Raw genomic sequence first — 22,527 nt, 5'->3', positions numbered from 1 at the left:
TCTTTCTTTTGTTGTTTTTCTGAGTCAGTAGAAAGGCCTCTTTAGTGTCCTAAGTTTTCATAACTGTGACCTTAACTGCCTACCGTCTGTAAGCTGTTAGTGTCTTAACAACCGTTCCACGGGTGCATGTTCATTAATTGTTTATGGTTCATTGAACAATAATGGGAAAGTGTTTAAACCCTTTACAATGAAGATCTGTGAAGTTCTTTGGATTTTTACAAATTATCTTTGAAAGACATGGTCCTGAAAAAGGAAGTTTCTTTTTTTGCTGAGTTTAGTTATTTGTCCTGCTTGTTTGATAGGTTTAAAGTGATACCAAAATGTTTTTATTTTGTAATAAATACAGATTATCCAAAATCGGTCTGTATTTGAATATTTCTGCTGGTGTGCTTTTGAAATGTCTAGGTCAGCTGCAAGGGACATTACCTGAAAATAATTGGATGTCATTTTCACTTCAACTCAGATTGTACTGTACTTGTTATTAAAACTAAGAAACTTAAAACTGTAAAATCAAATGCAAACATATTTATTTGAACTTTCAGTAATATGTTCTCTTTTCAGTGGTTGAACATCTCGGCTCTTTTAAGCCAATCGACTGAATGTATGGTGTTGAATAAATTAACATGTCTTGATTAACTTCACTGGGGTACGAGACAGTAAAAAAGTACTTCAGAATCATAAATGACACATACAATCCTCAAAAGTCTTACAAATCCATCTGTTTGCATATGTTTAAATTAATTCTTCACAAAGTACAAGTTGGAAAAAAGCAGTCACTTTTATTTAGCATGTTTTCACAACACTTGATTTTAAGCCTTTTTATCATACATTTTTAAAGGTAACAGTTAATTCAAACCAACCTATAAACTGACTGCTTCCATTCCAAGATCAGGGTGAAAGTTTTCCATTCTCTGGGCCCTGGAGTCCTTTTAAATGTACAGGTGAGCAGCAACTTCAGCAGTACAAAACAGAGATACAAATAAATGAGGTACAGCAGAAACCCAAAGAAGCGATGGAGGAAGGGAAGGCTCAGGGCGCAATATCTGAAAACGTATTTGTTGGGGCAGGTTCTTCACAAGCAGCCCTGAGCACCGTTGTTAAGTGGCATTACTGCGAGCTGGCTGACTGCTTACGCCCCGACAGACTGAAAGACGGCATCAGGATCCATTGATATTCCTAAGCAGTGATTACATCCCTATGGAATTGTCCAGAAACTAAAAGACAAAGAAACAAATCAACTGTTTACTGTGCCAGTGCAGAAGGAATTTTCACAGCTAACTTTTCCAAATCAAAAATTAACAATTTAAAAAAAGGTCTGTCGTAAGTTATTTTTCTACACAGAGACAAATCTTCTAGATTGCTGAAGAAGATCACTGGAGAGCAAAGATTTGTCAGTAACACTTGGCAAATGTCTGTAGACATTTCATTTAGTACAAAATGCCTTGATTCTAAAAGGAAGATACCCTAGCTAAACCTGGGACATATTTGGGGTTGGTCTTCTAGAAGTGTAGACAACCAGAATAAATGCTATTCTGATTGTATAAATGTACTGAGGATTACAATATAACACCGGTTAGACAAGGGCAACACAGGAAGCCTTCAGAAAAAAATATTTGAGAACAATCATGTACTTGTGGCAAAAAAAAAAAATAAACATTCTGAAAATGTCTAAGTGCACTTACAACAGCTCCGACAAAGTTTCAGTCTACTCTCAGTGCTCCAATGGTGAGTGTCCCAAATGGCTCCCTAATGGGCCCTAGTCAACAGTAGAACACTAGATAGGGAATAGGGTGTCATTTAGGACAGAACCTCAAGGTAAACATTTTCTGAAGATGCTGTCTGAATGAAATTACTTTCCAAGTTCCAAACACTTCCATGAAAAACGGAGTCTGGTTCGATTGGATAAATAATATGGAAGATGTGTGGGGGGGGGGGGGGGCAGGACATTATATAAACTCCAAGAGCTCATGGTTTCCCTCGTCACACCAGCTTCTGACTACAGCGATGCAACCGAACAGTAGCAAAGTAACAGACTGCAATGAGGACTGCGATGCATGAATGGATGTAGCCTTTTCTGACTCACAAATGGTAAAAGGTTTCTACATTGTCATTGTCACAATCCAGATTATTAAATAATCCCAGGCCTCCCCTTTCCCAACAAGAAAAGTTGTTCATCCAGTCAAGCATCAAAATAACCGATTTCAACCTTAAAATAAATAGTAAGGGGAAACAATCCTCTGTACATAAAACATGAAATAAGATAAAGAATGTGTTCAGAACACATTCACACAACATGGGGAAGGAAACGTACGTTTGATCACATGAAGTTCAATGAAGCTGCTCCAAGAGATCGAGACGCTGGCACGGACAAACTCCACTACTAGAGCGCTCTACCTTTAGATTAACCATTGTGTTGGTTTTCGGCTTTTATCATCTCGAATCTTAAACGGATTTGTGTTGGTTGGTCATCTTTCGTTTATTTTTTCTGATATGGGGGAAGGAGGGAGATTGTGAAAATGAGTCCTTTTTCAGTGTGGCAGCCATGGCCTCAGAGCATGCCAAACCCTTTGGCATAGAGGATGGCTTTGAGCAGTCTCTCTCTCAGCTTCTCCTTGGTGTCGTACTCCGGGAGCAGCAGCACGTTGAAGCAGGTGTGAGATGTGGGTAACCTGCAGAAAGGGGCAGAGGAGAGGGAATGGGTCAAAGGCCATTCCAATTGTCAAGGTCAACAGGCGATTCATTTGGAATGGGATTACATTGAACTGTAACCTGAAGACAATTCATCAATTTCCCCTCAAACCAAATGCATGCAAAGTACATGGTTATTTTTATATACACAATTGCACACATTTGCTAGTTGCATGTTTCCAAAGTGATGTGAGTGAGCTCTGTGGGCCTGCAGAAGGAAGACATCCTCACCTGTCTGTGTCGGGGCCGTTCTTGGCGATGATCATCTTGAGCTTTCCCAGGCCTCCGACAGGGGCTCTGTCTGTGCCCGTGGTGAACTGCAGGAACAGCCTCTTCTGCTCCTCAGCAAACGAGTGCAGCGTCTCCCAGAACTCCCTGGTGGGTCAAGTACAGACAAGGCTTTATATTAGTGTCATATTCAGGGTTTTGGGTCCCTGTCCCTGATGTCAGCAGCAAATCAAACCGCTGAATTTCAACATTTTTGGACGGTCCTTTCTGCAGTCAAGTCCCTTTTGAAGTAATGATTCATCACCTCCACACACACACCCTAAAATAAAGCAATTCCTTACTTAATGATGCGTGAATCTCTGCTGTAGCCGCCATCGTATTCTGTCGTTTCTTCAAGTGCTTGAAAGTCTAGATTCTGTGTGTGATACACACATTATGGAGTTAAAATCATATTTAAAAACCACTAAAAAAGAAATACAAACGACAATATTCTCTTTTCTACAGCTTACCCTGCTTCCACAGATGAGCAGCTCGATTTCCTCCGGGCGGAATAAATATTTCAGCGGGGACTCATTGGTGACCATGTGAAAACCTCTTCTGAAGGCTTTGAACTGCTTCTCAACGCTCTTATTCAGCATGTACTCCGCATACTGAGCTACAAACTCCTGTCGACCACAAGATGAAACAACGACATGATTCTCTGGATGGAACGCTACCTCATACTCTATTCAACTGGTAAAATAAGCTACATCTAAAACAGAAAAACCCTAACAATTAAAATGTCTAAAAGCATGATTTTGAGTGAAATCATTTTCACAAATTCTTGAAACTCACTTTTCTGTTCTCGTTGGTGACTGGAATTTGATCACCATTTTCCCTTAAGTCGTACATGAGGGGGTTTCCGAACAGGTCCGTCTGGGATATCTGGAAGGTGATCATCATGTCCTCCTCCACACTACCCTCGTACTCTAACAGCTCCTTCAGACTCTGGTACAGAACCTGCACACAGACAACAGGGGAGAGCAGACAGAAACACGTTATCAATAACACCTTCGTACATACCACCATTTCAATGGGATTTAGCTGTTAAGGTATTTATTACCCTGAAAGAAAGTAAAAAGAAATGTAACACCATAGGAGTCGACAGCCATGTCGCAGCACATTGATTTAAATACCACTCTGGAGATGAAGATCATTAAGCTCATTTTATTAATAAAACAGGACATCACATACTAACCGGATTGGAGTCTGCGAGGTCCCGGAAGGTTCCTTTCTTGCCCATGAGCTTTCTGTAGACCACCATGGGGAAGTGAACGTCCAGGATGCAGTTGTTGTAAATGGCCAGGCCAAGGACGATGCCGATCAGCGTGAACTGACCCTCGTTTTCAAACGACGACGGGTTGAACCAGAACATCTTGGTGTGCTCGTCGTACGCAAACATTCCTGAGAAGGAAGCAGTGTTAAGGACAAGGAACAACCTTTACGATATACAACACAAACCAACCACATCCACTGCAGTAACGACGAGAACCTTTATAAAACACAACAGCAACACAAATCAACCACATCCATTCCCAGTCTCACAGTGACGGTTCAGCAACGTTTCGACCGACTGACTTGGTTTCTCACCAATATCTGGGTTGAAGATCTCCTCCACGACGAGCTGAAAGAACTCTTTGGAAACCCCTCCTTCATCTACACCTTGCTCTCCTTCAAACTCCACATACAGCTGCTTCTTCAAGTCTGCAGGATTCTCCATGGCGATCATCTCAAGCTAACAGGAAGAATAGAAGTAAAAGAATGATCTAAGACTAGTGTGCGGAATATAGTGGACACTCTCTCCAGTCAGTAAAAACACCACTCCAATGCTTTTAAATCCTTGAGGGGGAGTAGACAAAACAAGTGCACACTTCGGGGTGGGAGAAACTAAACGGGGCCTTGGACTTACCCTGACGAGGGCATCATCGATGATGTGGTCTCGGCGTACTTTAAGCCTCAGGTAGGGGTTGAGCTGCTGTCCCTGCACCAGGCTGTAGAGAACTGTGATGCGTCGCTCGCTGTACATGCGGATGCGGTTGTCGTAGTACAGGCCCAGGTTCTTGGTCACGGCGTTGAGGATGAACGGACACGTCATGAAGGAGAACTTGTTCTCCGTCTCCACTTTAAAGAATGTGTAGTCCTTGTCCATCTCTAGGACTTCATTCAGGGGCTCGTTGACAAACTCCTCGAAGGGGATGAGGGGCCGCCGGCTGTCGGACGTCCGGATGGTAAGCTCAGTCTCCAAGGGGTCTACCCGGGGGCCCTTCTTGTTTCTCCTCTCCTCGCCCAGCAGCTCCTGCAGCGTCAACTCGCTGGACTCAGGGATGGGCTCCTCGTCCTCCTCTTCATTGTGCTCCGTGTCCACCTCCCCTCCCATGACATTTGCATAGTAGACGATCTTCAAACACTTGGTGGCTGCCACCACAGCATCATCGTCGTTCACCAGGTTGCGACTGTTGAACTCGTTGCTGACCACCTTAGCAATTAAGATAATAATACATTTAATTTGTATAGCGCTTTTCATTACAGAGGAATCTCAAAACTCTATGTAGGCCAACAAAAAGAAACAAAGAAAATACAAAATATCAAGAGAATCTAGCTACCTTGTAGGTGATGAGCTGCTGGAAGGTCTCCATTATGCGGTGGATCTGCTTAGCACTGTAGTGAGACCACAGGCGGGCCAGCTTGGCCAGCGCAGGTAGGGGCAGCTTGCTCATGGCCCTGCAGAACTGGGGCAGGGCGATCTCCAGGTAGTCTGGGCTGTGGAGGTTACTGTTCTCCATCACCACCACAAACAAGTTCAGGTAGTTGGGGTCCCGGGAGTAGACGTTGTGGTACGTCAGGTCACATTCCACGTTGGGCGACAGGTAGACCAGTGCGTTGAGGAAGGCAGCTTCGATCTTATCGTTGGACAGCAGTCTCTGATAGACCCTCCTGACCGCGTCGATGTCCACAGACACCTCGTCAGGACCCAGCTTCCCCACACTGTCCCCTGATGCAGCGCCGTCTAACCGGGATGAGGAACCGGGCGAGTCCTCCTCCATAGCAGCAGCGGAGCAGGCGGCCGCTTCCTCCTCGTCCTCGTCTTTGTCCTCGTCCTTGCTCTGGAGGGACTTGAGCTCCTCCTTGGTGGGTGGTTTGGACCGGCGGAAGCTCTGCACCAGGCCCTCTGCGCTGGAGAACACCCGTCCTATGACCCGGATCAGAGGGGAGTAGTCCTCCTTTTCTCCACAGATGTGTAGTATCTCATATACTTTCTCCTCTGTTAGGTAATTCACATCTGGAAACACATCAATGTAATACAGTTAATTAACGCAACACATGTAATATCCAGTTACGGCTAAAAAGTTAACCGTTTCAGTTAAGTGTTCAGTCAAGATCGACGATCTGATTCTGAAATTCTGCACTACAATTGAAACACTCCGAAAAGTATTGATGCATGAATGAGTCACTTATGCCAACACACCTTTGAAGTCGTCCCTTACACAATGATTCATTGTGGTGCCTTTCTTGGAGGGGTGTGGGTCGCACAGTTTGGCATTGATCTTGTACAGCTCCAGGGCCTTGACGGCGGCTGCATTGTTGTCCAAGCGGTGGGAGCCCCGGGACGAGGAGCACCACGCGTTCCAGCAGGAGTCATTTCCACAGCCCTCCGTTAACTGGTGGTAGTAGCGCTCTATTAGATGCTTGGCGGCTGCTCTCTTCCTGAATTGGAGGCCGTTCAGATTGGAAGCATGTAGAGTTATGAAACTCATGGCTGCAGTCTCAATCAAAACAGCACTGAAAAAAGTCATATCAACATCCAAAGTGGTAACCATTAAAAAAACCACACAAAAAAACAACAACAAGGGGAACTTAATGTCATATATAAAATATCAATACATAGGAAATGTGATAAGACCCTAAACATTTAAGAACAAAAACGTTTATTTTCATTGGGAACTTGTGGACTCAGCATCCACTGTGTGCCTGCTGCAGTCAGCAGACCATGCAGGAAGGGATGGTGTGTGGAAGCCAAAGAGGAAAATTATTAATATTAAGGTGCATTGATGGTGACACTTAGACAGAATGGCTTTGGACTTTCATTGGTTAGTGAAAGGAGGGAGATATTATTAAATATTAGCATTCCATAGATAGAAAAGGACATTCCATAGATAGAAAAGGACATTCCATAGATAGTCAATTAACATGTTCTGAGGTAGGTGATTAAATTAACTTACTGTACTGTAGCTAGCTACTGTATGTTAATCACAGAATGACATGACTGACAACTTAAAATAAACTTACATTCGGCTTGCTTCAGTGTTTTCTATGTCAGACTCCTCTTGTATTCTAAACAAACAAACACATCAATAGCTTAGGTCAGGAATATGTAGCTAAATCTGTTGACAGGACCATCTAGACTACCTACTACAGCAGAGAAATGAACTAACTTGTCTAGCGAGTGACACGAATTTTACTGCTGTAGCGTTAGCTAGTTAAGATAGCCACAACTATCAGTAAGTGAACGCTAGTTAATCTTAGGTTAATATAAACACACTTGACTGATGATGAAATGGCTATAGGAACAGCGAATATAAATCTGCAAAGACCGATACAAGTAGCTAACGTTGGCTAGCTAGCTAACGCAGACAGAGTGATGACCGTGCAGCTTGCTTGCTAAGTAGCTAGGCAAAGTCGTTCAGGCGATAATGTTTTAGGTAACATAGTTACAATTCAGCAATACATCGTCGTAACTGTACGTTAACGTGAAATCAGAACAGCAAACGAACTAGCTACCTAACAGTTATGTTAATAACTAGCTAAGTAGCATTGCTAGCTAGCCAACTAGCGGTTGCTAAATCCACTTTTCAGGCCTAGCCTAACTGGAGGGCAACATTAACTAGCTACCTACATACCTGGAAATCTGCAGGAATGTTGCACTTTTACTTCATTTTACATGTCAGGTACATAGCTAGCTAGCCAGAAACCATACGTTGGGAAACATTTTATTGCTACGATACAAAATCATGCATCCTTCCCCAAACCACGACACTCTATTTATCTCCATGCCGACCTGTCGTATCCTCCTGCAGGGGATGTCTCTCTCGGCCTGTGGTAGCGCACACTCACAGTCCCCGTCGTCGGAATTCATACGAGACTTTCTCCCGCAGTTGCCCGTGATCCTGTGTAACTGTATGAATGAACACTTTCTCCACAGGTTGGATAAATTTTCGACAAAAAGTTATGTTACTGCTAAAGGCTCTTGACGGTAATGGGCGATTTAATTGAATAAGGAACTTCATTTAAGGCCTATTTCATGCTCTAGTCTCTGTTTGGTGTTTACAGCCATCTTGACTTCAACAACCCGAACTGGGGACACGTCCCAGAATGCAATGTTGCGGTAGGAATGTTTTGTTCAAAAGCCTTTTCCCTAACTTTTGAGCTCAGTTCAGTCATTGAGCAACAGCAAAAATAGTGCCGCCTTTGTATGCCTGTTACAAACGCCTCCAAAATACATAGCTATCCCTATTAAAATTGTTCATTGAGTCAGGCAACCCGGTTTCCGCCACTAATTACTACACCGGTGTCAGAAGTGGGACATATGCACTAACGTTTTAATTCTTAAACGTCTAAGCTGTATACCCCTTTAGGTATATAACATTTTTGTTTAATTATTTGATAAAATATAGAATTTGGCCTTTACTACTATAGCCTATAGTAACGCATTAAATAACACATTAATAAATGGCAACAAAAAAAAGACAGTAAAAAAATAAATCATAAATAAGGTTTTGAAGTGTCTATACTATATCTAAGAGATATAAGAAAACTCAGGAAATATATATATTTTACACACAGTATTTAACTCCTTATTTTTGTTACTTAGATTAACGCATAGACTCTATGGTATAACCAGTGATGTTGAGACTCATACCCTTCCACAGATCCTGTTTCTTCTTTATTTTTTTCCATATTATTGTTACATTGATACAGCCAGGCCTAATTCCATACATCACCACTGTAAATGATCTGTACTTTCTCAAGTAGGCCTAAATTACATGCAATTAAAGGTGTAATCCATAAACATTTTTCTCTAAGGGAATTGATAATCACTTTTACAGAAATCACACTAAATATTATCACGTATTCATGGTTGGGCCAAAAGTGAATCGTCTTCATTTCTGGAATGAGGTCTTGCAGAGTGATGTGGATCTTGAAAGGATTAGGAAACATAAAACACAAGATGTTAGTGCTGATTTGACCTGTGATGATTACTGTAATTACAATGACAATATTAATGAATGCTTAAACCTACTGGAACCTACTTTTGTCTGATGGCTCTTTCTTGCAAGGGCAGATGCAGCATGAAGACAGTAACCTCTGGAAATAAAATAATGATTTGAAAGTGACCTGTCTGCTTCAGAGATACGCTGCAGTTCTGACTTTTCTTTAAATAGTTACATTATGGAACATGTATCCCCAACACTAGACAGGAAGATATTTAATAAACACTGAACAAAAATATAAACGCAATATGTAAAGTGTTGGTCCAAAGTTTCATGAGCTGAAATAAAAGATCCCAGAAATGTTCCATACGCACAAAAGGCTTATTTCTCTCAGATTTTGTACACAAATGTGTTTACATTCCTGTTAGTGAGCATTTCTCCTTTGCCAAGATAATCCATCCACCAGGCATTTCAAGAAGCTGATTAAACCGCACGATCATTACACAGATGCACCTTGTACTGGGGACAATACAATTTCACTTTAAAATGTCCAGTTTTGTCACATAACACAATGCCACAAATGTCTCAAGTTTTGAGGGAGTGTGCAATTGGCATGCAGACTACAGGAATGTCCACCAGAGCTGTTGCCATAGAATTGAATGTTCATTTCTACGTGTAACCACGCAAGCCTAAGACCTCCACATCCGGCTTCTTCACCTGCGGGATCGTCTAAAACCAGCCACCCAGACAGCTGATGAAACTGTGGGTTTCACAACCAAAGAATTTCAGAAACCATCTCAGCGAAGCTCATCTGCGTGTTCGTCGTCCTCACCAGGGTCTTGATCTTACTGCAGTTCAGCGTCGCAACCGACTTCAGTGGGCAAATTCTCACCTTCGATGGCCACTCTGTTCACAGTGTAAATACAGTGCCCCATGGTGGCGGTGGGGTTATGGACAGGCATAAGCTACGGACAACAAACACAATTGCATTTTATTGATGGCAATTTTAATGCACAAATTTACCGTGACGAGATCCCGAGGCCCATTTTGTGCCATTAATCCGCGGCAATCACCTCATGTTTCAGCATAATGCACTGCCCCATGTCGCAAGGATCTGTACACAATTCCTGGAAGCTGAAAATATCCCAGTTCATCCATGGACTGCATACTCACCAGACATGTCACCCATTGAGCATGTTTGGGATGCTCTGGATCGACGTGTAGAACAGCGTGTTCCAGTTCCCGAGAATATCCAGCAACTTCGCACAGCCATTGAAGAGGAGTGGGACAACATTCCACAGGCCACAATCAACAGCCTGATCAACTCTATGTGAAGGAGATGTGTTGAGCCTCATGAGGCAAATGGTGGTTACACCAGAGACTGACTGGTTTTATGATCCACGCCCCTAACTTTTTTAAGGTATCTTTGAACATTCATGTAAAATCCATAGATTAGGATTTAATGAATTTATTTCAATTGACTGATTTCCTTATATAAATTGTAACTCAGTAAAAATGTTGAAATGGTTGCATTGTTTATATTGTTTTTATTTTTGTTCAGTGTAGTAGTTGCTGATGTATAGTTACTTTTATAATTTGCAATGATTTGACATACCATGACTAAGTTTTGAATCCAAGCTTTAAAGCCACGATTTCTTGCCTGTAAAAAAAGGAGAGGAACAATGAGTAAATGAAATACAGAGATACTGTATTTAAAATGATGATTAATTGACATCATACCATGTCAAGCTTCTGCCTAATCTGTTTGACTGCTGCATCATTGTGAGGACAGTTCAGTAGTCCTCCCTGGCTCTCATGGAACAGACAGTCCACTGTGAGTATTACATCACTTCTGGTCACTAGTCTGCTGCTGTCAGGTATAGTGTAGTCTGGGTTGAAGGTGTGATGCAGTACTACCATAATGACATCTTTACCAGCTGTCAAGAGAATAAGGGAATATGGCAAAATAAACCAATAAGCCTCTGAAATAAACTATTTAGTCATGTAATTTATGCCGTTGGTACATTTTGAGTAAATCTGGTGTGGGAAGAGAATATCTGGTATAGAAGGAAATAACATTGCTTGGGAAGTCATATTTGGGATAAGTTACTGTACTTTGAATCTGTGGCAGTGCTGCATCAATATCAGTCCCGGCGCGGGAGACGATGGGACAGAAAGCCATGATGACATCACTCTCCACTGGCGACTTCACTTCTGTAAAACATCTTGTGGTGTTGTTGAGTCGTCTCATAAACTGAATATGAGAATCCAAAGTATTGCCAGTCTCAACTGTGTAGTATTTCATCTCGTGTGCTACTTAGACAAGAAAGATAAATCAGAAAGGTCATTGATAAAAGTATTAATGTTGGTGTTAATTGGAACAATGTTCATAGGTCAGTCAACTATAATAGTATTTAGGTTTAACATTTTAATTTATAATGCACCCCTTCATCAAAATATTACATTATACAAAAGAGTCCTGTTGAAAATTACCTCTCCGTTCCAACGTGGATCTATAGAAAGTGAATGAACAGACAAAGGGGTTTATTAGTCTAGATATATACATTCAGGATAGGGAAACATGTACAACAACCAGTGTGCAAACCATCTGTCTTATATATTTCTTAATTCCATTATTTTACTTTTAGATTGTCGTGAATTGTAAGATATTACTGCACTGTTGGAGTTAGGAACATAAGTATTTCGCTACACCCGCAATAAAATCTGCTAAATACATGTATGCAACCAATAAAATTTGATTTTATCTTTCTCCATGGTGCGAACTGCATACATCAGCGTGAAGCTATTTCACATTCTAAACTTTCACTTTCACTCTCTAATCTTTCACAATATCCAGCTCTAGAGTACTTTACCACCTCAGTCCTTCCACTGGACCACATGATTTCTTGGAATTAGAAAGTGAAAGCAATGTGTTATTGTAAATGTACTTACTGCCTCTGTTCTATTCTACATTCATAGAATTACTCATCTAAAAAACATTACATTCAATTCTGCACTACCAGTTTCCACTTAACCATGTGTACTGTTTAATTCCTGTTGTAGACATAATTTAATATTCTATCACAAAACCTTTCATGACACCTACCCAACTGTAAATGATAGTTATGGTGTTCATATTGAACATGAATTGTCAAATGAAATGAGGAAAATAGACTTACCCTGCAGCTATGGGATTATTTTCTGTTGACTGTATTGCAGTTGTGGCTTGAAGTGATTTGTTCTAAGAGCAAAGAGAAAGTGAAACTAAACAGGATGAGATAATAAGGGGAGGGGGCAATTTTTTCAGAAAGTCACAAATGCTGAGTTTACACAGGCAGCTGCATTCTGATTTTTCTTCCACTAATTGGTCTTTTGACCAATCACTACAGATCTTTTTACATCAGATCTTTTTACATCAGATCTTTTTCAGAGCTGATCTGATTGGTCAGAAGACCAAATTGGTGAAAACATTTTCACACCGGTTACACTCACCCCCATTTTGACCTCCTCCTTTTCCGCAGCAACCAGTGATCCTGGTCAACAGCATCAATGTTTAGTTTCCGTCCCTCACCTCGCCCCTACCTGGGATCGAACCAGGGACCCTCTGCACACATAGACAACAGCCACCCTCGAAGCATCGTTACCCATCGCTCCACAAAAGTTGTGGCCCTTGCAGAGCAAAGGGAACAACTACTTCAAGGTCTCAGAGCGAGTGACATCACCGATTGAAACGCTACTAGCGCGCACCCCGCTAACTAACTAGCCATTTCACACCGGTTACACGAGCCGGCTGGAGATCACGCTGCCCCCCATTCCCTCCAACCCGGAAGTGGATATGATGGAGGGCGGCCCCTACTCTAGACCAAGAAGGGCGGTGGTGCCACTGGCACCAGCCATGCCCTCGCTCAATAAATATGTGGAGGGATCATGGGGGTCACCTTTGACGGCCAGAGAGCCGACAAAAGCTTACATTCCATTCACCAAAGTGGACGGCAGACAACCCCAGGGGATCCCCAGGCTCGAGGACACCATGGCTGCGTATCTCGTCCCGGGTACGAGCTCCTGACCGTCGCCCAGAAAACCAACTCTACCTACGACAAAGGACAGGCTCACAGCTCAGCTGGTAGAGAAGTCCTTTGCACTAGAGGTCCAGGCTGTAGCAGCAGCGACTAATATTGCCCTCCTGGCAGCCTATCTGTCCCTTCTTACCACGGGTAAGACTGAGCTGTCAGGAGAGGAGATATAAGAGGCGTCGAGAATTTCCGGCGCCATACTTCATCTCCCGCAGGCGCCGGCTGTGTGCGCGGGGAAGTCCACGGCCACTTCAGTGGTCGTGGTGTGACACCTCTGGCTGTCTTTGACGGCCATGAAGGAATCTGACAAAGATAAAGGATAGAGGAAGAGAGGAAGCAGCTATCTAGACACCTGCCATTGGCAGGAGGGTCTAGATCACTTCCCAGAGAGCCCCCCAGCTTCACCGTCTCTAGTAGACCTGGGTCTACAGCCAGACGGAGAGCCCGTTGAACCACAGCATCCGGCCTACCAAGGGTAGCCCCCGCCCCCTCGGGTCCTTAGCTGAGCACACACATGAGGACGCTGTGAGTGGGAATGATAAGAGGGCAGCAAAGAAGACGCTCAAGACAAACCGCCATGCTATACCTCATAAAAACCCTACACCGCAGACTCCTAGGAGTAATGTGGCTCAGGGTTTAAAGAACAGCCTGTGTATACAACCCCATGTTGGGTCATGAACCTCTGTTTGGTTCAAGCCAAGATTCAGAATTCCTCATTGCTCTGCGCAATTTGATCGATTAAAAAGCAGACGTTTCTAGATAAAACAAAAAGGTAAGAGCAATCACTCACCTGTACATGACAGATGACATTTGCCAATCTCGTTCTCACTCTTGACCGACTAGTTGGCGACCCCTTCAGCGATGATCTGGAATATCTTGGGAAGATTTGCATTGTCTGGTCCGAGGACAATAGGATTGTTGCTGTTGGGAGGAAAATACATTATTAACAAAGAGAACAACATCTATACCATAGACATCAACTGCAACACTTGGGTCATGTTCATTAGGCGACACAATGTAAAATTTCTAATCGCTTAGCAACTGAAAGCTAAATAAAAAAAGTCCAGGTAGCCTCTCCTTGTTTGTCAGTTAACTACTGTTCAGAGCCTACTGAACACAACCCAAGTAAGTAATTTTAAAGTCTATCCCCCACCTTTCGATTAGCTAGATATTTAGGCTTGCCATAACGCTATCTAGCTAAGTTCAGGAGTAAACATGTGCTAAACAAGTCACATAATAAGTTGCATGGACTCACTGTGAGCCATAATAGTGTTTAACATGATTTCTGAGATGACGCCCTCATCTCAGTACCCCACACATGCAAATAATTCTAAGGTGCCTCAGTCGAGCAGTGAATTTCAAACACAGATTCAACCACAAAGACCAGGGAGGTTTTTCAATGATTTGTAAAGAGCACCTATTGGAAAAAAATAGGAAAATAAGAAACATTGAATATCCCTTCGAGCATGATGAAGTTTGAATTACACTTTGGATGGCGTATCAATACACCTAGTCACTACAAAGATATAGGCATCCTTCCAAAGTCAGTTGCCGGAGAGGAAGGAAACCAAGAGGTCAATATTGACTAAAACAGTTACAGAGTTTAATGGCTGATATGGAAAAAACTGAGGATGGATCAACAACATTGTAGTTACTCCACAATACTAACCTAAATGAGAGTGAAAAGAAGGAAGCCTGTAAATAATGAAAATATTCCAAGACATGCATCCTGTTTGCAATAAGGCACTTGTCACGCGGGACTAGGTGAGCGAAAGAACCAGACGCAGAGAGAGAGAGCCGCTTGGGAAAAATATTCATTATTTTTACTTTTAACAACAAACTGAATAAGCCCGAACATCCAGGGCGCAGTGAAAACACTTGGCAAACACCCAACATACACACACGTAACAAAAACAATCCCGCACAAAACAAGGGCGGGTCAAACTCCTAATTATAGGGAAGCTCATAAAGAAATAAAAACAACAGGTGCAACTAATAAGACAAAACAAACAGGCAAACGAAAAAGGGATCGGTGGCGGCTAGTAGGACGGTGACGACGACCGCCGAGCACCGCCCGAACAGGCAGGGGAGTCAACTTCGGCGGAAATCGTGACAGTACCCCCCTCCTGACGCGCGGCTCCCGCAGCGCGTCGCCACCGGCCTCGAGGACGACCCGGAGGGCGAGGTGCCGGGCGATCCGGGTGGAGGCGGTGGAAGTCTCTCAGTAGAGTAGGATCTAAAATGTCCCCCACCGGAACCCAGCATCTCTCCTCCGGACCGTACCCCTCCCAGTCCACGAGGTACTGTAGGCCCCTCACCCAGCGTCTCGAGTCCAGAATGGCACGTACTGTGTACGCCGGGGACCCCTCGATCTCCAGAGGGGGTGGAGGGACCTCAGGCACTTCACCTTCTTGCAGGGGACCAGCCACCACCGGCCTGAGAAGAGACACATGAAACGAGGGGTTAATACGGTAATACCTAGGGAGTTGTAACCTATAACACACCTCGTTTATTCTCCTCAGGACTTTAAACGGCCCCACACACTGCGGCCCCAGCTTCCGACAGGGCAGGCGGAGAGGCAGGTTTCGGGTCGAGAGCCAGACCCTGTCCCCCGGTGTGAACACGGGTGCCTCACTGCGGTGCTGGTCAGCGCTCCTCTTCTGCCGTTGTCCTGCTAACTTTAGCGATTCCTGGACGGCTTTCCAGGTGTCCTTGGAGCGCTGTACCCATTCCTCTACCGCAGGAGCCTCGGTCTGACTCTGGTGCCATGGGGCCAGGACCGGCTGGTAACCTAACACACACTCAAACGGGGACATGTTCGTTGAGGAGTGGCGGAGGGAGTTCTGAGCGAGCTCAGCCCAAGGAACATACCTCGCCCACTCACCAGGCCAGTCCCGGCAATATGACCGCAGAAACCTGCCCACATCCTGGTTTACGCGCTCCACTTGCCCATTACTCTCGGGGTGAAAACCCGAGGTCAAGCTGACCGAGACCCCCAGTCTTTCCATAAACGCCCTCCAAACTCTGGACGTGAATTGGGGGACCCGATCAGAAACGATGTCCTCAGGCACCCCATAGTGCCGGAAGACATGGGTAAACAAGGCTTCCGCAGTCTGCAGGGCCATAAGGAGACCGGGCAACGGGATGACGGCAGGACTTAGAAAACCGATCCACAACGACCAAAATCGTAGTACTTCCCTGGGACGGGGGAAGATCGGTAAGAAAGTCCACCGATAAATGTGTCCACAGCCGTTGTGGAACGGGGAGGGGCTGTAACTTCCCTCTAGGCAAGTGCCGAGGAGCCTTGCTCTGAGCGCACACCAAGCAGGAGGAGACATAAAATCTCACGTCCTTAGCCAACGTGTGCCACCAGTATCTCCCTCTAAGACTCCGCACTGTCCTCTCGATGCCCGGATGACCCGAGGAGGGGAGAGTATGAGCCCAACGGATTAGCTTATCCCGGACCCCTCCCGGCACGTACTGAACCCCCGCTGGACAGTTAGGAGGGGTCTGCTCTAACCGTGAGGCTCTCTCTATCTCCGCGTCCACCTCCCATACCACCGGTGCCACGAGACATGAAGGTGGAATGATGGGAGTTGGCTCAACGGACCGCTCCTCGGTATCATAGAGACGGGACAGAGCGTCGGCCTTGGTGTTTTGGGAGCCTGGTCGGTATGAGATGGTGAACTGAAACCTGGTGAAAAACATGGCCCATCTAGCCTGACGCGGATTTAGTCTCCTCGCTTCCCGGATGTACTCGAGATTACGATGGTCAGTCCAGATGAGAAAAGGGTGTTTCGCCCCCTCAAGCCAATGTCTCCACACCTTCAGAACCTTGACTACAGCTAACAACTCCCGGTCCCCCACATCATAGTTTCGCTCCGCCGGACCGAGCTTCCTCGAAAAGAAGGCACAAGGGCCGAGCTTGGGTGGTTCGCCCGAGCGCTGGGACAGCAAGGCCCCGACCCCCGCCTCGGACGCGTCCACCTCCACTATGAACGCTAAAGAGGGGTCCGGATGCGCCAACACGGGCGCATTGGTAAACAGCTCCTTCAGACGACTGAAAGCTCTGTCCGCCTCTGCTGACCAACGCAAGCGCACCGGTCCTCCCTTCAGCAGTGAGGTAATGGGAGCAGCCACCTGACCAAAACCACGGATAAACCTGGGAGTCGGCCAATTACGCACGGCTGTAACGCGGTCATCCTCCATCACCACCCCGTAGGTGGAAATACGATAACCCAGGAAGGAAACGGCCTGTTTGAAGAACTCACATTTCTCCGCCTTGCAATACAGGTCATGCTCCAGCAGTCGCCCAAGTACCTTACGCACCAGAGACACATGCGCCGCGCGGGTGGCAGAGTAGATCAAGATGTCATCAATGTACACTACCACTCCCTGCCCGAGCAGGTCTCGGAGAATCTCATCTACGAAGGATTGAAAGACAGCTGGAGCATTTTTCAACCCATATGGCATGACGTGGTACTCATAATGGCCAGATGTAGTACTAAATGCGGTTTTCCACTCATCTCCTCCCCGGATACGCACCAGATTATACGCACTCCTCAGGTCCAATTTTGTGAAGAAGCGTGCCCCGTGAAATGATTCCACCGCCGTAGCGATGAGAGGCAGTGGGTAACTAAACCCCACTGTGATGGAATTTAGACCTCGATAATCAATGCACGGGCGTAAACCGCCATCCTTCTTCTTCACAAAAAAGAAGCTCGAGGAGACAGGTGATGCGGAGGGCCGAATGTATCCCTGTCCCAGTGATTCAGTAACATATGTCTCCATAGCCGCTGTCTCCTCCTGGGACAAAGGATACACGTGACTCCTAGGAAGTGCAGCGTTCTCCAGGAGGTTTATCGCGCAGTCCCCTCGTCGATGGGGTGGTAATTGGGTCGCCTTCTTTTTACTGAAGGCGATAGCCAAATCGGCATATTCAGAGGGAATGCGCACGGTGGAAACTTGGTCTGGACTCTCCACCGTAGTCGCACCAACGGCAACTCCTATACACCTGCCTGAACACTCCTCTGACCACCCCTTAAGAGCCCCCTGTTGCCAGGAAATCACCGGGTTGTGCTGAGCTAGCCAGGGAATTCCCAACACCACTGGAAACGCAGGTGAGTCGATAAGGAACAGACTAATCTGCTCCTTATGACTACCCTGCGTTACCATGTCCAGTGGTACCGTGGCCTCCCTGACCATTCCTGACCCTAATGGTCGGCTATCTAAGGAGTGCACGGGGAAAGGTAGGTCTAACGACACAAGGGGAATCCCTAGCCTTAATGCGAGCCCCCGATCAATGAAATTCCCAGCTGCGCCTGAATCGACTAGCGCCTTATGCTGTAGAGAGGGAGAAAACCCGGGGAAATAGGTTGACACATACATATGACTGACAGGAAGCTCTGGGTAAGTCTGGTGCTGACTCACCTGGGGTGATCGAGTAGTGTTCCGCCTGCCCTCCCGACTCCCAGAAGAGTTCCTCCAGCACCGGTCGGCCGTGTGCCCTCGCCGACCACAACTGGTGCAGGAGGACACTCCTCCTCCGGTCCCCCTTGATGCTGCCCCCCCTAACTCCATAGGGATAGGAGCAGGAGGGCTGGGATGTGGAAATGACAGGACCTGTTCCGAACGTCCGCGGGCAGCCAGCAGGTTGTCGAGACGGATGGCCATGTCAATAAGTTCGTCCAGCGTGAGTGTGGTGTCCCGACACGCTAGCTCCCTGCGGACATCCTCCCTAAGGCTACATCGAAAATGGTCTAATAAGGCCCTGTCGTTCCACCCTGCTCCTGCAGCCAAGGTCCTGAACTCCAGGGCAAAGTCCTGTACGCTCCTCGTCTCCTGACGCAGGTGGAACAGCCGTTCACCCGCCGCACGACCCTCTGGTGGGTGGTCAAACACAGCTCGGAATCGGCGGGTGAACTCAGGGTAATGATCCCTCGCCGAGTCTGGGCCATTCCACACTGCGTTGGCCCATTCAGGAGCTCGTCCAGTCAAACAGGAGACGAGGGCGCTCACGCTCTCCTCTCCGGAGGGAGTAGGACGAACGGTCGCCAGGTAAAGCTCCAGCTGGAGAAGAAACCCCTGACACCCGGCCGCCGTTCCATCATACTCCCGTGGGAGCGCCAGCCGAAGAGCCCCGGAGCCGGATGCTGTAACAGGAACAGGAGGTGTTGGAGGAGGGGGTGCTGGAGATGAGGTGGGAAGGCCACTCCTCTCCCATCGATCCATCCTCTCCATCATTTGGTCCATAGCCGACCCAATTCTGTGGAGAACACTGGTGTGATGGAGGACCCTTTCCTCCATCGATGGGAGAGGAGACGCGGCTGCTCCTGCTGGTTCCATTGTTGTGGTGCGGGATTCTGTCACGCGGGACTAGGTGAGCGAAAGAACCAGACGCAGAGAGAGAGAGAGCCGCTTGGGAAAAATATTCCTTATTTTTACTTTTAACAACAAACTGAATAAGCCCGAACATCCAGGGCGCAGTGAAAACACTTGCCAAACACCCAACATACACACACGTAACAAAAACAATCCCGCACAAAACAAGGGCGGGTCAAACTCCTAATTATAGGGAAGCTCATAAAGAAACAAAAACAACAGGTGCAACTAATAAGACAAAACAAACAGACAAACGAAAAAGGGATCGGTGGCGGCTAGTAGGACGGTGACGACGACCGCCGAGCACCGCCCGAACAGGCAGGGGAGTCAACTTCGGCGGAAGTCGTGACAGCACTAAAGGAAAACTGCAAACATTGTGGCAAATAAATGAACTTTATATACAGACTAGTGTCATGTTTGGGGCAAATTCAGCACAAAACATCATAGAGTATCACTCTTCATATTTTCAGGCATTGTGGTGGCTGCATCATGTTATGGGCAGTGCTTGACTTGGGCAGGATCTCACCCGAGCTGAGTACCGGAACGTTACAATGCTCTACTGCTTGAGCTCCTTTTCCTTTTATAGAATATAAGCGCAAAAGTATTGTGGAGCTCCTGAACCTAAATATAAACAGTACCGGCACCAAAAATGTATGCTGGTCATCGGCAAGGACCAGGGAGTCTTTTAGGATGAAAATAAACAATAGAACTAACCACAGGCAAAATCCTAGAGGAAAACCTGATTCAGTCTTCTTTCCAACAGGCACTGGGAGACAAATTCACCTTTCAGCAGGACAAAAACCTAAAACACATGGCCAAATATACAGTGGAGTTGCTTACCAAGACGACATTGAATGTTCCTGAGAGGCCGAGTTACAGTTTTGACTTGAATCTTCTTGATAATCTATGGCATTCACATGTAGGTTTATTACCAACCAAAAGCGTCTGACACACCACTGTGATCTCTATAGTGCTGTTGGCTGGTTTTCGTTGACTCTACGTAGGCTTTAACATTGGAATACTATGATCTAGAAGGCCACTTTGTGAAACGACTATCGCTGTTCATCTTTAATGAGGACAGAAAATAAATACCAGTCATGGTTTCTGTCCTACTTCCTTTTAACGGTTCCTAAAATCAGAATGGATCATGGCAAAAGTATATTAGCTTCTCAGCTCCGTGGTCCTGGAATTCTCTCCAAATCAGCTTTAAACTCCTGGATCTTGTTTCCTTGGAGGAGTTTAAAAGTTTGGTTGACTCACATGTTACTGAGGAATGTGAATGTCATTAGGACTTGATGCAGTAGTACATAAACTCAGCAAAAAAAGAAACGTCCCTTTTTCAGGACCCTATCTTTCGAAGATAATTCATAAAAATCTAAAAAAATAAAAAAAAAAAAAAAAATTACCGTTATTTTACCAGGTAAGTTGACTGAGAACACGTTCTCATTTGCAGCAACGACCTGGGGAATAGTTACAGGTGTCACGATCGTGTGGAGGATTGATGGACCAAAACGCAGCTTTAGGAAAATAAGCCATCTCCTTTTATTGACGAAGAAGGCAAACGAAACAAACACACTTATGAACTAAACAAAACAAGAAAACGATCGTGAAGCTAAACAACGATGTGCACACACTGGCTACAAACGTATCACATAGACAACTAAACATACATAGACAACGCTAGACACAATACTCAACACAAACCCATATACTACACCCAACAACCCCTTTACCATAGAATCACCCAAAACCAACAAAACACAAACATTCCCCATGTCACACCCTGACCTAACTAAAATAATAAAGAAAACAAAGAATACTAAGGCCAGGGCGTGACAACAGGGGAGAGGAGGGGGATGAATGAGCCAATTGTAAACTGGGGATTATTAGGTGACCATGATGGTTTGAGGGTCAGATTGGGAATTACTTCACAGAGCTTCATTGTAAAGGGTTTAAACACTATTTCCCATGCTTGTTCAATGAACCATAAACAATTAATGAACATGCACCTGTGGAACGGTCATTAAGACACTAACAGCTTACAGACAGTAGGCAATTAAGGTCACAGTTATGAAAACTTAGGACAATAAAGAGGCCTTTCTACTGACTCCAAAAACACCAAAAGAAAGATGCCCAGGGTCCCTGCTCACCTGCGTGAACGTGCCTTAGGCATGCTGCAAGGAGGCATGAGGACTGCTGATGTGGCCAGGGCAATAAATTGCAATGTCCATACTGTGAGACGCCTAAGACAGCGCTACAGGGAGACAGGACGGACAGCTGATCGTTCTCGCAGTGGCAGACCACGTGTAACAACACCTGCACAGGATCGATACATCCGAACATCACACCTGCGGGACAGGTACAGGATGGCAACAACAACTTCCCGAGTTACACCAGGAACGCACAATCCCTCCATCAGTGCTCAGACTGTCCGCAATAGGCTGAGGTTGGACTGAGGGCGTGTAGACCTGTTGTAAGGCAGGTCCTCACCAGACATCACCGGCAACAACGTCGCCTGTGGGCACAAACCCACCGTCACTGGACCAGACAGGACTGGCAAAAAGTTGCGGTTTTGTCTCACCAGGGGTGATGGTCGGATTCGCGTTCATCGTCGAAGGAATGAGCGTTACACTGAGGCCTGTACTCTGGAGCGGGATCGATTTGGAGGTGGAGGGTCCGTCATGGTCTGGGGAGGTGTGTCACAGCATCATCGGACTGAGCTTGTTGTCATTGCAGGCAATCTCAACGCTGTGCGTTACAGGGAAGACATCCTCCTCCCTCATGTGGTACCCTTCCTGCAGGCTCATCCTGACATGACCCTCCAGCATGACAATGCCACCAGCCCTACTGTTAGCAGATACTGACTGTTACTTTTGATTTTGACCCCCCCCCTTTGTTCAGGGACACAT

General features: G+C 45.7%; 1 protein-coding gene across 1 annotated transcript; it reads right to left on the bottom strand.

Moving 5' to 3' along the window:
• Window positions 1-755: 755 nt before the first annotated feature.
• On the bottom strand, window positions 756-8,343 carry LOC129859909 (ubiquitin-protein ligase E3A-like). The gene is given in 13 exon segments (XM_055930142.1): window positions 756-2,669; window positions 2,920-3,063; window positions 3,258-3,331; window positions 3,426-3,581; window positions 3,751-3,915; window positions 4,154-4,359; window positions 4,546-4,690; window positions 4,865-5,431; window positions 5,559-6,235; window positions 6,422-6,660; window positions 7,243-7,287; window positions 8,012-8,043; window positions 8,045-8,343. Coding segments are annotated over 13 exon segments (2,616 nt in total). The 5' UTR covers window positions 8,090-8,343; the 3' UTR covers window positions 756-2,548.
• Between the last annotated feature and the right edge of the window lie 14,184 nt (window positions 8,344-22,527).

Source organism: Salvelinus fontinalis, chromosome 7 (assembly GCF_029448725.1).
Source record: "Salvelinus fontinalis isolate EN_2023a chromosome 7, ASM2944872v1, whole genome shotgun sequence".
Classification (NCBI taxonomy): Eukaryota; Metazoa; Chordata; class Actinopteri; order Salmoniformes; family Salmonidae; genus Salvelinus; species Salvelinus fontinalis.
Note: the sequence above shows the minus strand (reverse complement) of the source record. Positions and strands in the feature narration are given on the sequence as shown.